The following is a 12,145-nucleotide window of genomic DNA, read 5'->3' on the forward strand; positions in this document are numbered from 1 at the left end:
ATAAAAGTGAAAAAAGTTTATTACTAACTTTCTTTTCTTTCCTTTATTGTTTCATTATAATAACTAAAAAACAAGTTATTATTAACACAAACAACCTTGTAAACACAAGTGTTTCTCATTAATTTCTTTCCTATTCTAAATATAGCACACACTTTTACCTGCCCTTCCTAAACAACCGCTAAAACTAGAGGAACATATCTTTCAGCTTGACCTTTCTTCTCCAATTTTCCCTCTCCATCATATAAATAAAACATAACAATAACGTCCTTTTCAGTTTCCTTTCCTCCTCAGCCGCGGCGTCTTACCGCGGCCGCAACATTCTTAATTATCAACCTTTTCTTCTCTCCATACAAAAGCAAAAGAGAAATAAATAAATAAATAAATAAATAAATAAATAAAAAACAATAGTTGCTGTTGTTTGAAAGGAGAGACAAAGCATGAAATTGTTTAAGGAAGTAAAAACTTCCTCGTACCAAACATTTCTCTTATTATTATTATTGTTGTTTATCTTGTCCGGTTTTGAAATTTGTCACGGACAAGCTGATGATGACTATGCGGCGCCTCCACCACCACCAGCTGAACTCGAAAACTGCGACGGAATATTTCTAACCTACAGTTTAACCTCAAGGGAAAAAGAATATCCGCACGTAAAAAATGTGACGGCACAGGCGTGGGCGTTTAAATCGGAAGCTACATTGATGAATGTTGGGGACGAGGAATTGAAAGGTTGGAAAATGTTTATTGGGTTTCAGCATAGGGAGATTCTTGTTTCGGCCGACGGGGCTGTTCTGGTTGACTCAGATGATTTTCCGGCTGAGGTAGGAAATGGGACTACACTTGCTGGGAGTGCTGCGACGGATTTGAGGACCGCCATTGAAACGGCTGGTGATTATACTCAAATGACTGTTAGGGTTCAGATGAGTGGAACTCAGTTTGGACTTGGTGCTGGTGGTAAACCTATGCCTAAAACTATTAAGCTTGTTAATGATGGCTTCAAATGTCCCGCAGCTAGTCGTCAAGGTATTTTAATGATATATATATATATATATATATATATATATATATATATATATATATATATATATATATATATATATATATATATATATATCTCTTATCTCTTCATGCATGCATGCATAATCTCATATAATAAAGATTTGTCGTTTTTTTTTTGAAAGATAAAGATTTGTCGATTGATTGAGGGTAGATCGTAGATTTGTCAATCAACCGGGGGTTGATCGATTGATGAGCCGCGTCATTCTTTTTAGATATAACACATTAATCACTTGTGTCCAATATGATAGTTGTCTTATGAATTTTTGCTCATGCATATATATATTACTCATGAAATAATTTTCTTATATAATGTGTTATGATTTTATTCTGGAATGTGTAGAAAGGAAATAGAGATTTTTGGACCATTTTTATGTTGGTTGATTAAAGGGATCATGTGTTAATTTTTATTAAACTTTTGTCATATGAAAAAAACATGTTACTAATTTTTTTCTTTCTCTTTTGACTATATTCTCTTAAATCTTAATTGTTATTTTTTTTTTTCCTAAGATAAAAGAGATTACTTCAATTTCATTGGTGATGTTTAATTTTCCTGTGCATAAGTAATGTCTGCAAAAGACACTACTAGCTATAGTGTATGAATCCTCCATGATCATTCATACTGCTGCAACAAAATCTCAGTTGTTGGATTAATTTAATGGTGGAGAGATCAACACTCTCAGTCGTTAAATTAATCCAACGCGTGAGAAAAAGTTTAATCCAATATTTGTATGTAGAAATATAAAATAAAATTTTATACCAGTGAAGAGAAAAAGATTTTGTTCACTTATTTATAATGTGGATTATTATGCAGGTCAAAGAATGTTTGTATGCTGCAAAAAGGACCCAAAATTCAAAGCCAAACTTGACAAGAAAACAAAGTTCCTTCCTCGTCGCTATGGCGACCTAACCATAGCATATGACGTACTTCAATCCTTCAAAACCAGCTACTATGTACAAATAACCATGGATAACAATCATCCATTAGGTCGTCTTGATCATTGGAACATAACATGGGAATGGCAAAAAGGCGAGTTCATTAACACATTAAAAGGTGCTTACGCTCGCATAAAAGACCCTTCTGAATGTTTATATGGTCCTGCTGGAAGATACTATGGTGACTTAGATTTCTCACAAGTTGCAAACTGTCAAAAAAAGCCTATTCTCTCTGATCTTCCTTCTGAAAGAAAAGAAGATGAAAAAGTTGGTAAATTACCTTGGTGTTGTAGGAATGGTACTGTTTTACCACCTATTATGGATAAGAACAAAGCAAGATCAATTTTTCAGATGCAAGTTTTTAAAATCCCACCTGATGATAACAGAACAGCACTTACACCACCAATGAAATGGCACATTGATGGTGTTATTAACCCTAAATACACATGTGGACCACCAATTAGAGTTGATCCACAACAGTTTCCTGATCCAAGTGGACTTAAAGCAATCTCAACAGCTTTTGCCAGTTGGCAAATAGTTTGCAATATGACAAAACCGAAGCCGAAAGAAAACCGTTGTTGTGTTTCGTTTTCGGCTTTCTATAATGAATCTGCTATCCCTTGCAACACATGTGCATGTGGTTGTGATGATACAAGAAAGTGTAATGCCAATGCTCAACCTTTACTTCTTCCACCTGATGCACTTCTTGTCCCATTTGTGAATAGAACATTAAAGGCGCGCGCATGGGCGAAACTCAAACACATGCATGTTCCGAATAAGTTACCTTGTGGAGATAATTGTCCTGTGAGTATTAACTGGCATGTTAGTTCTGATCATAAGGAAGGATGGACGGCTAGGATGACAATTTTCAATTGGGAAGATTTCTCTTTTGATGATTGGTTCGCTGCAATTAAGTTTGATAGGCATTTTGAAGATTTTCAAGATGTTTACTCGTTTAATGGAACGAGAATCCCCGGTATCAAAACCATTTTCTTTCAAGGACTTAAATATTTGAATTACTTAGCAGGAGAGACTAACGGAACTCATATTGGCGATCCAAGGGTGCCAGGGAAACAACAGTCTGTGATTTCTTTTCATAAGAAACACGCGAAAGATTTCAATGTTGTGCGCGACGCTTTTCCTTCTAAGGTTTACTTCAATGGAATGGAATGTGCACTTCCTCCACATAGACCTGCTAAAAGTTTAGGGCATAAATCTTCTATCAGTGTCATTACAGTCATTTTCACAGCTTTTATGACATTCTTGCTCATGACAGATCGCTTTTTCTAAGTCATTGTTGTTATAGTTATCATTTTGCAACCGTGGCTTTCGTAAAAAACTGCACTTTGAGTCTTATCATCAAGATGGTTTGTGTGCCTATGACTGAATGCGTGATGAGTGATGCAGCTTGTTTGTGTAAAAAGTACATAACAGTATATATGATCTGATATAAGATTGTGTGGAACTAATAGTTCATTACATATCTAGTTCATATTACAAATTAGATGTCCTTTTTGTGTATCATTAATTAGTTTAAGTTGATCATATGTTTGATCATATGATTTGAATTTAAAATTTTGGGGGTGGGGGGGGGGGGGGGGGGGGGGGGGGGGTGGAGGGGACTAATATTTCCTTTCTTTGGTTTCAAAAGTTTATATTATAAGTCAGATAATGAAATTTGGAAGAGAGCATACAAGAATAGAATTATGGAGTGATTTTGCTGTTGAATGCAAATGATATGCTGAGTGAAAGAATTTAGTGCATAAACATGCATTTTTTATGGCACAAAATGAGATTTTAGGATACATGATGCATTATTATGTTTAGGAGACACCCCACAAAATCAGTGTAGATTGGGATTACATGAACTTGATTTGGATCCTCATAAAGTCAGCAATTCACTTTAGAAGCTAAAATAATTTGAAATGTTAATGAAAAATTAACAGCCAGTTACCCTATACATCTAAGTTTCTATGCATGTGTATACTATATACTATCGATCGATGTTTGGTTTCATTAATAGTTCAGATTTACTTACTTTACCTTCTAAAGTAAATTACTCGTCTAATATACACGTTATCAACTTTTGTTTCTTATTTGATCGACGGAGTGTGTTGATATGAAATGCATCTTTATTCAATTGACCAATCAATGGTATGGAAGGAATTTCCTCTGGTTTATGTTTTCTCCTTTTGTAATAATACAACATAAATATGTTACAAAGTACATAGTTTGTACAACATTATATTATCTTACACAATTTTACATGTTCTTTTGGATACACAAGAAGAAAAAAAAATGAAATTAATTTGACATACAACAACAATTCCCCTCAGGGAATTTAATTAATGGTTGAAAACTTGGATCCTTTAATCAGTTATGCAAATCACAGTCGAAATTTGATGAACTCCATTATTGTCTCCCAAGGAATAATATTGACAGCATGCAAGAAGCATCACATCATTTAATCATCCCAAAGGGAAAAGAATCAACAGATATATTTGGTTTTAGGCTTTCTTGGCCTGCAGAAATTAGAAAAATTCTTGTATATTTAGAAGATAACAGTCATAAGCAATAAGGAGGCAAACATGCCATATGGTTTAAGACAGTAAATGCGGAGATAAATGCAATGCAAGATACAGATCCATGTCGTGGCAAATGGTAAAATATAGTATGTTTTGTTCCTGATCACTGTAATTAATGATCAATACTTAGATCTTGATTACAAATTTAATCATGCTAAAGAGGCTAAAAAACTAAGAAATATAAATTTTTTTATCGAAATGTACATTATTTAATAACCTTCACTGTAATATTTTTCATTAGATTTTTTGTGTGAATTCTTAACAAGTGACCTTAAATGCTAATTAACATTTTGCCTTAAAGGTTTATATAACCAGTCTAAGCATTTGCCTTAAACATATTGGAGATTATGACGTATCGAAAACATATAATAGGTCTGTGAGAGAATATTTGCAGCAAAATATACTGGCTATGAATAAATTTTCTTTTCCTCTCATTGTTATATAGAAATACAAAGATATGTAAAAGGAGGAAAAGTTGTAGAGAACACATCACCTTTCTTAAATATTTTTTGTGAAGCTTCACAGCCTCCATGCAAGCTTTTTTGGCATCTAGATTTCCTGTTGTGTCATTCAATATCTGCGCAGAATTATATGAAATTAACAAAACATAAGAAGAATTTTTCATCTTTCTTACAAAAAATCACATCTTAAACACAAATGTTATTATGAAATAAATGAAGTAGCACTGAATTTCATATAGATTGTTCACCAAATATGGAAAATAAATTTTTCATTTTTTTTGTTTGTTTCAAATTCAATGATTGCTACACATCAAATTCAATGCAGCTTACAGTTATGTTACATGACTAACCTTGACAACATCGTCCAAGCCTCGCGCTTCATCGAGTAGTTTTGTACTTTTATCTTTCAACACACTAGCAACAAGGAAAACAGATATAGGAAGAGGAGATTCAGAATCCTTTGCTCCATTTCTCATATTTTGTCTCTCGTATTTTCCACATTGTCGTATTGACTTTGCTTTTCCTTTGAAACCCTCAGCTCTTTCAGAAACTGATTGAGCTTCTTCATACATCAAGAACATGTGAGGATCATATTCTAGTGCCCACATCATCTGTTAAAATTTCAACCTATTATTCATCAATCATCATTTTACAAAGATTCTTAGAAAGTTGAGGTATTGTTGTAACTAAACAAAAAATAAAGTCAAATTGCTTTCATATAAGGTGTGGAGTTGTTTTCATAAGCTATCCTATAGAGCTTATGGAAAAAAGCTGAAGCTTATGGACATGTCATAAGTTGTGTCCATAAGTTCTCCAAAACAGTCTCACAAATGTTTGTGCCAGTAGATAAACTCAAATAAGGCAATCCAAACAGGAGTGAATTACGTAAAACTATCTCATAATTTAAGATACTACAAAATATATCAATTATTTGATCCAATAACTTATAATAGAAAATAATGTAAACAATAACTAAGGATGGCAAACCAAAATTAGAAATCATATCATATAGTTTGCACATCCATAATCCATGATTGCAGAAAGCAATTCAATGATCCTTCGTTCAATAAAATGTAATAGTATATATATAAAAAAGAATCCAAACATACCTCCCATAGGTACAATGAATCACAAAAGGAAAATTCTCGACGAAACAGAACCATTAGCATCCGAAAAGCAAATACATAGTCACCTCCACCAATATGTTCTGTGCTCCAAAATTAAAAGACAACATATGGTTACTTTCCATTTGAAATGAAAATTAAAATGGTCATATCATTTTCATTAATAATTTCTTGCAAATCATATCTTTAAACAACAATAATATAAAACCACCCGATTAAAATTGGAAAATCTCTTCTATTTTTCTATAGTTCACCATAAATAAATACAGAAGCACATGTGCAATAAAATACCTATATGTTTATGAAGCTTTGGATCAACTACTTGAGTAATTGAAGCCAAATTACTTAGTTGAGCCTCCACCCCGAGAGTGCGACCAATGCATCTGAAATTTCCTCGCTTGAAAATTGAAGAACATAAATCGTAAGAAGTTGAGAAAAGGCTGAATATCTGAAATATTCTTAATAAAATTTGTAAAAACCTATAGTGCAAATCAAAGTACTTAATTCTCTATAAACCCTGTGAAAGACGGAATATCTGATAACTGAACACTTGAATTACTTACCCTTTTTCCTATCTTTACAAGAAACCATTGCATTAAAATGAGCTAAAGAGAAGTAAAGATAAAAGAGAGCATCAAGATAAGATGCTTACATATCTACGCATTAGGCGTTCAAAGCACCAAAATGCGTCTGCTTCATCATCAAGAAGAATTATCATTGGAGAGCATAGGTCACTCATTCCTGTTCAGAATTATGAATTGTTAAAACTCTAAGCTTAGAGAAGTTGCAAATGGTGCATGAAACTTGCAATTATTTGTTACAAGGTTGCAAGAAAAAATGGAAGTAACATTAATGCATAATGAGTACGTTCTCGATATATTATATCTATTTTCCTTCAATGAAAATATGCTTCAAGATCTTATTTTAACTAACCACTTAAAAAAATGGATGAAGTAAAATATCAGAAATTGATATACATATAGTACTGGTTTATGTAAAAAAGAGGTCAAATATGTAACATTTAATGGATTAGTCGTGTTTAACCGACCTTGACCGTACCCAACTTCTTTATCTATCCAAGCATAAACCGCAAGAATATCCCATAATTTTGACAAGTTTTCTTGCTTCTCATAAAAAACCAATGTCCTATCAGTGCGAACCACATCAAGACCTGAAATGTGTTATATATATGCCTGAAAATTAATTACCATAAAATAGCAGAAATATAACACACAGTGCACAACAAAAAATTCACAAACCTATTTGATGGAGAGTTAACATCCACTGGATTAGTTTCTTGTCTGCCACATTTTCTAAAATATTTGCGGAATTTATACTTGAAATCCTATTATTATCTTGAGGAAGTACAGCCAATCCATTGGCTGGATTTGTTTCTGGAATAATCATGGGGTCTTGAATTGGCTGGCCATCATCGGTAATTACAGGTGATGTGATAAATCTACCACTTCCAACAAGAGGAAACAATTGGCGACATTCTTCTTTCCATGTAGCATATTGTCTCCTGATGACATAAACATAAAAGTGAAATTCAAGTAATGATCTCTTCGATCTAGAATTCAGAAACAACGGTTATAAGTTACACAACATTATGCAATGTTTTAATAACTGAACTGAACTAGACGGCTCAACTAGTTAAACTATGAACCGGTACTGTCAATGGTTAGGTTATTTGAGTGGTTCAACCGCAGTGTTGTTCCGGTTGGAATGGTTTAAAGCAGTTGAACCGTAACCTAGAGGTCTTGCCGGATCATATCTAGTTTGGTTTTTAGAACTTTGGTATTATGTATGGTCCCTATATATAGGATTTGGATGCAATTCTTGCTATATTTTTTAAGGCGTATCAAGCCCGTGTTAAAAGGAAGATCTATGCAAACGAAAAGTAGCACAACACAACACCCTGAAAATCATATAATGCTTTAGGATTTTGTGATATGTGGTGTGACAACAATACAAGGTGAAAAAAAGAGGATTCGTACAAAACAATTAGGAAATGGAGAACTGACTACCTTCGGTGTTGTCTTATCCGATCTCTTTCATCAAATGTACTCTTGGGATCGTAGCAACCAAGTAGAAATTCCCAAACTTCTCCCCTAATTGATGGATGGACTCCCTGTATGACAATTTTAATAAATTAACAACAACCTCACAACAGCACATACAGATAAATTCTTGTCTTTCTACACATGTGCACACAAGCAAATCATAGTCGTCTTGGTATAAAACCAATAATATCATCATTTTCGCACATGCATTGCTAAAGATCAGACATGTTTTTCAATAAAAACACAAACATTCACCATTTCCTTAAATCCTCAAACATAATGAACCAGGATTTTAACTGTATAAGAGAGAATACCCCTCGATAGATTCGTCTCAGAGTCCTGCCTATATCCAGATACCCTTCTTGACTCAACGCAGCATGCCATTTTCTTGGACTTAGTGTTTTACCAGCCTGGACAATGTAATAAAAATCTAGAAGTTAAAAATAAAAGAGCAATACACAATCATTATGAGATTGAAAATCCAAATAAATTTAGAACTCGTCATCTGAATACAAATGATTTTGTGTTAAGGTGTAATGTAAAATCATCGAATTGAGTTACACCATTTAATGTTTCATAAATAAGATGAAAATCCAACAAGGACAGTCATATCATCAATAAGATCAACATTCAATTTTGCACTTGAAATTCACGAACATCAAATTTCATTCATGAACTTCAATACTTAACAAGACTGCAATTGAAATTCATAACATGCAAATGAGACACTATCTTAAAGATCAAGATATCTTTCTCCGTTAACAAAGTAGCATAATATCACTGACAATTGGTAAAGGTCCACAACCCTTTTTACACATTCACCCTCATATAAATTTTCGGCAATCAGTTACCGATTTCCATGTGCAAGGAGGACTTCATGAACCCAACTTCACTACGCCCGATGCGGAACTCCCAGCTGGGTTCATGAAACCCTCCTTGCACATAGAAATCGGTAACAAAAACCACAATCTATCCCTCAAATGAACAAAAGTTTCTAAGCATGTGATTACATTGCATATGTCATTTTCTGAAATCATTACCGGTGTCTGTGCATAGTCTACAAGTTATCAACTTAACAAGCTAAAAATAGCTAATAAACATGGATAAACTATTTCTGGAAAAAATTAAACTTTTACATTATGAAATGAACAAATGCATTAACAAAATTTCATTACATACATTGCACTAAAAGACCAACAACAATTTCCATAAATCCAATAAATACTCTTCATAATTCATATACCCAACAGTTAATAACTTCATACCAAACAAAATTACAATAAACCCAGAAACAAAAAAACAAACTTGAGAGTAAAAAACAAACCTTGATCTTAAATCTTGTAATGGGAACATCAGTGCAATCAGGTTTGGTTTCATAGAAAGAATCAGCTGAAACTCCTGGATCTCTCCACATCACAAGAAACTGAAAGAGTTTTCAGGAACAAGAACAAGAAGAAACACAAGAAGGAACAAAGAAAAAAACAATGATTTTATAGTATGGAAAACGTGTTTGAGAAACAAGAAATTGAATCCTTTTGAAAAGATGAAAGCAGACCCAGAAACAAAACCTTGTCAACTCAAGAAAATGGGGTCCCTATACACTTAACAACAATGCAAAAGAAAAAAAAAAGAAACTTTTTTTTTTAGTATTTAAAGTATTTAATTATTGTATTAATTAATTAGATAATATGGCCAATTGGCCTGCTTCAAAGAAATATGAGACAAACAAAAAAACTACAAACAAGAAAAATATATAAGAGTGATTAATAAACTTGTGAAATTATGAATCGTTTGGGAGAATTTTTGTTTAATTTTTTGATAAAATTTGAATTTTTTATGAATAAGTTTTTTTTAAAGAAATTTTAGAATATTGGGACACTTTTCTTAAAAATTGGAGATTTAGAAATTAGTTTCTGTAAAAAAACAAAAGAAAGAAAAACTTTTTTTTAATGTTTTTTATTTGATTATTGATTAAAATTAAATATGTGGTTTGTTGGATGGATATAGATGAAAATTGAATGTTTGGTGGGGGCTTATGAGTTATGACAATGAAGAAAATGGATGAGTTCAAATTAAGACTCTTTCCATTTGTCTTAAAATATCAAAAGATCAAATTTCAAGTCATTTATTACAGAAAAAAAATATAAAAAGTAGATATTTTTGGTCAAAAAAATATAAAAAAGTAGTAGATATTTTTTGGTCAAGGTATACAAAGTAGATTTCATCAGAATAGGCATACAAAGTAGATTTATTTTACTAAAAAGTAGATAATATTTATTATTGTACTGTCTTATATGTGAAAAATTAGATCGAAGGCAGTAGTAGTATTTAGTTCTAAATTTTCAACCAAACATATCAAATTTTATTGATCCAATGCTTTTATTATTTATGACTGAAGGTAGTATTTATTAAAATGATCTTAAGATAAGATTTTAAATTTTAGGCAAATGCTAAAGAGTGTTCCACGAGCACTTGTTAAGGAGTTAAATTTGGAAAGTTTTGTTTTGAAATAGTGTAGTCAACACAACAAAGGTCCAAATTTTAATGTTTTCAATGAATACTTTTTTATTTATTTCTTCTTTTGGTTTCTTAACTAGTGTCCCGTGGCACTAGTCAGCAAGACCCTAAATTTTAATATAAAAATGTTCATATTTAATGACTGACATATATATTTTGAATATGATTTATTTTTAGGTTAACATTCTGGTATGCACTCTGGTATGCATATTATGTGAATATGTACCGGTATATGATTATTTTAAATATCTACCGGTATATTATCTTAAAATTATTTTGAATATGCATATTAAGGGAGTATATTATCTTAAAATAATCTTAATTATAAAATAATTTTAAAGTTAAGGGAACAATTTATAACATTAATTAGTTAAAAGATCAATTTATAACGTTAATTTGTTAAGAGAACAAAATGAAAACAATAAATAAAAAGGGAGTAATTATTTAATCTAGCCATTATTTGTAATGCAAGAGGAGTCTATGAGAAGCCAATAAAATAAAATACTCTTAAGATTATATATATCTTTTAATCTATTTAAAGAATTAAGAAAGGAAAGTTAGGAAAACAATTAAATGTTTGAAATAATAAGTTTATATATATATATATATATATATATATATATATATATATATATATATATATATATATATATATATATAAAAAACCACAGACGTCTCACTTGTTCCCGATCTCATGAACTCATCGACCGCCATCAAGATGTAGCCTGGCTCACGGTGTTGCGATAGACTCCTTGGGGGTCGCGATGCCGCCATGGGCTACTCCCATTATGTCGGTTTTCTTTTCGGCGAGGTTCATTGTTTCCCTTTTCGATCAGAGCCATTCTGAAAATTAGAGGGTTGTTTCTGTTCTGTTCGAATATGTTCGGAGGTGGTCTTTCTTCTGTTTTGGTGTAGATGCTGGTGGCCACTGTTGTCAGTTTCAGGTGACTATTTGATGGTTACTGTTTGTGGTACTGTTCGTGGTATTGTTGTTTTACTATCATTCAACTGATGGTTTAGTAGGAGACAAACAAATTTGGTTGCTCATACTCTTGCTAGGGCAGCCAATGTTTGGGCTAGTTTCCATAGATTTGATATTACTCCCTTATGTATTGAACATTTATTAGTTAATGATGTGAATTAAGTTTGTTTGGTTAAAAAAAAAATGATGGTTTGGTGGTTCTGTTGGTGTTTCAGACTTGTTTGGACCTGTTGTTGTCTTATCAGGTCGATTCAACAGATTGTTGGGCTCAAAAGAGTTGTTATAACTTGTTACAAGGAGTTTTAATTGGATCGTTATTGTGTTGATAGTCGATTCTTTCTACTCCGATACTATAATGGTATGTGGTAATGTCTATGCGCTGTTTTGTTGGAATCTTTCCACGAGATGGATTTATCAAGACTTG

The 12,145-nt window shown here is 32.3% G+C and overlaps 2 protein-coding genes across 2 annotated transcripts; one reads left to right on the forward strand and one right to left on the reverse strand.

Annotated features, from left to right (window-relative positions):
• Nucleotides 1-243: 243 nt before the first annotated feature.
• Nucleotides 244-3,779, forward strand: LOC123899588 (COBRA-like protein 10). Its single transcript, XM_045950757.1, has 2 exons — nt 244-1,020; nt 1,868-3,779. Exons 1-2 carry the CDS (start codon nt 438-440, stop codon nt 3,277-3,279), a joined length of 1,995 nt encoding a protein of 664 aa, XP_045806713.1. The 5' UTR covers nt 244-437; the 3' UTR covers nt 3,280-3,779.
• Nucleotides 3,780-4,160: 381 nt separating this feature from the next.
• LOC123897713 (rab GTPase-activating protein 22) lies at nt 4,161-9,960 on the reverse strand. The gene is made up of 11 exons (XM_045948452.1): nt 9,547-9,960; nt 8,537-8,632; nt 8,187-8,290; nt 7,419-7,681; nt 7,208-7,330; nt 6,812-6,900; nt 6,451-6,556; nt 6,145-6,242; nt 5,386-5,646; nt 5,068-5,151; nt 4,161-4,511 (listed from the first exon to the last, which is right to left on the reverse strand). The coding sequence occupies exons 1-11, from the start codon at nt 9,634-9,636 to the stop codon at nt 4,497-4,499; spliced, it is 1,329 nt and encodes a 442-aa protein (XP_045804408.1). The 5' UTR covers nt 9,637-9,960; the 3' UTR covers nt 4,161-4,496.
• Nucleotides 9,961-12,145: the final 2,185 nt, after the last annotated feature.

The sequence above is a fragment of the Trifolium pratense genome, linkage group LG7 (genome assembly GCF_020283565.1).
Source record: "Trifolium pratense cultivar HEN17-A07 linkage group LG7, ARS_RC_1.1, whole genome shotgun sequence".
NCBI classification, from domain to species: Eukaryota; Viridiplantae; Streptophyta; class Magnoliopsida; order Fabales; family Fabaceae; genus Trifolium; species Trifolium pratense.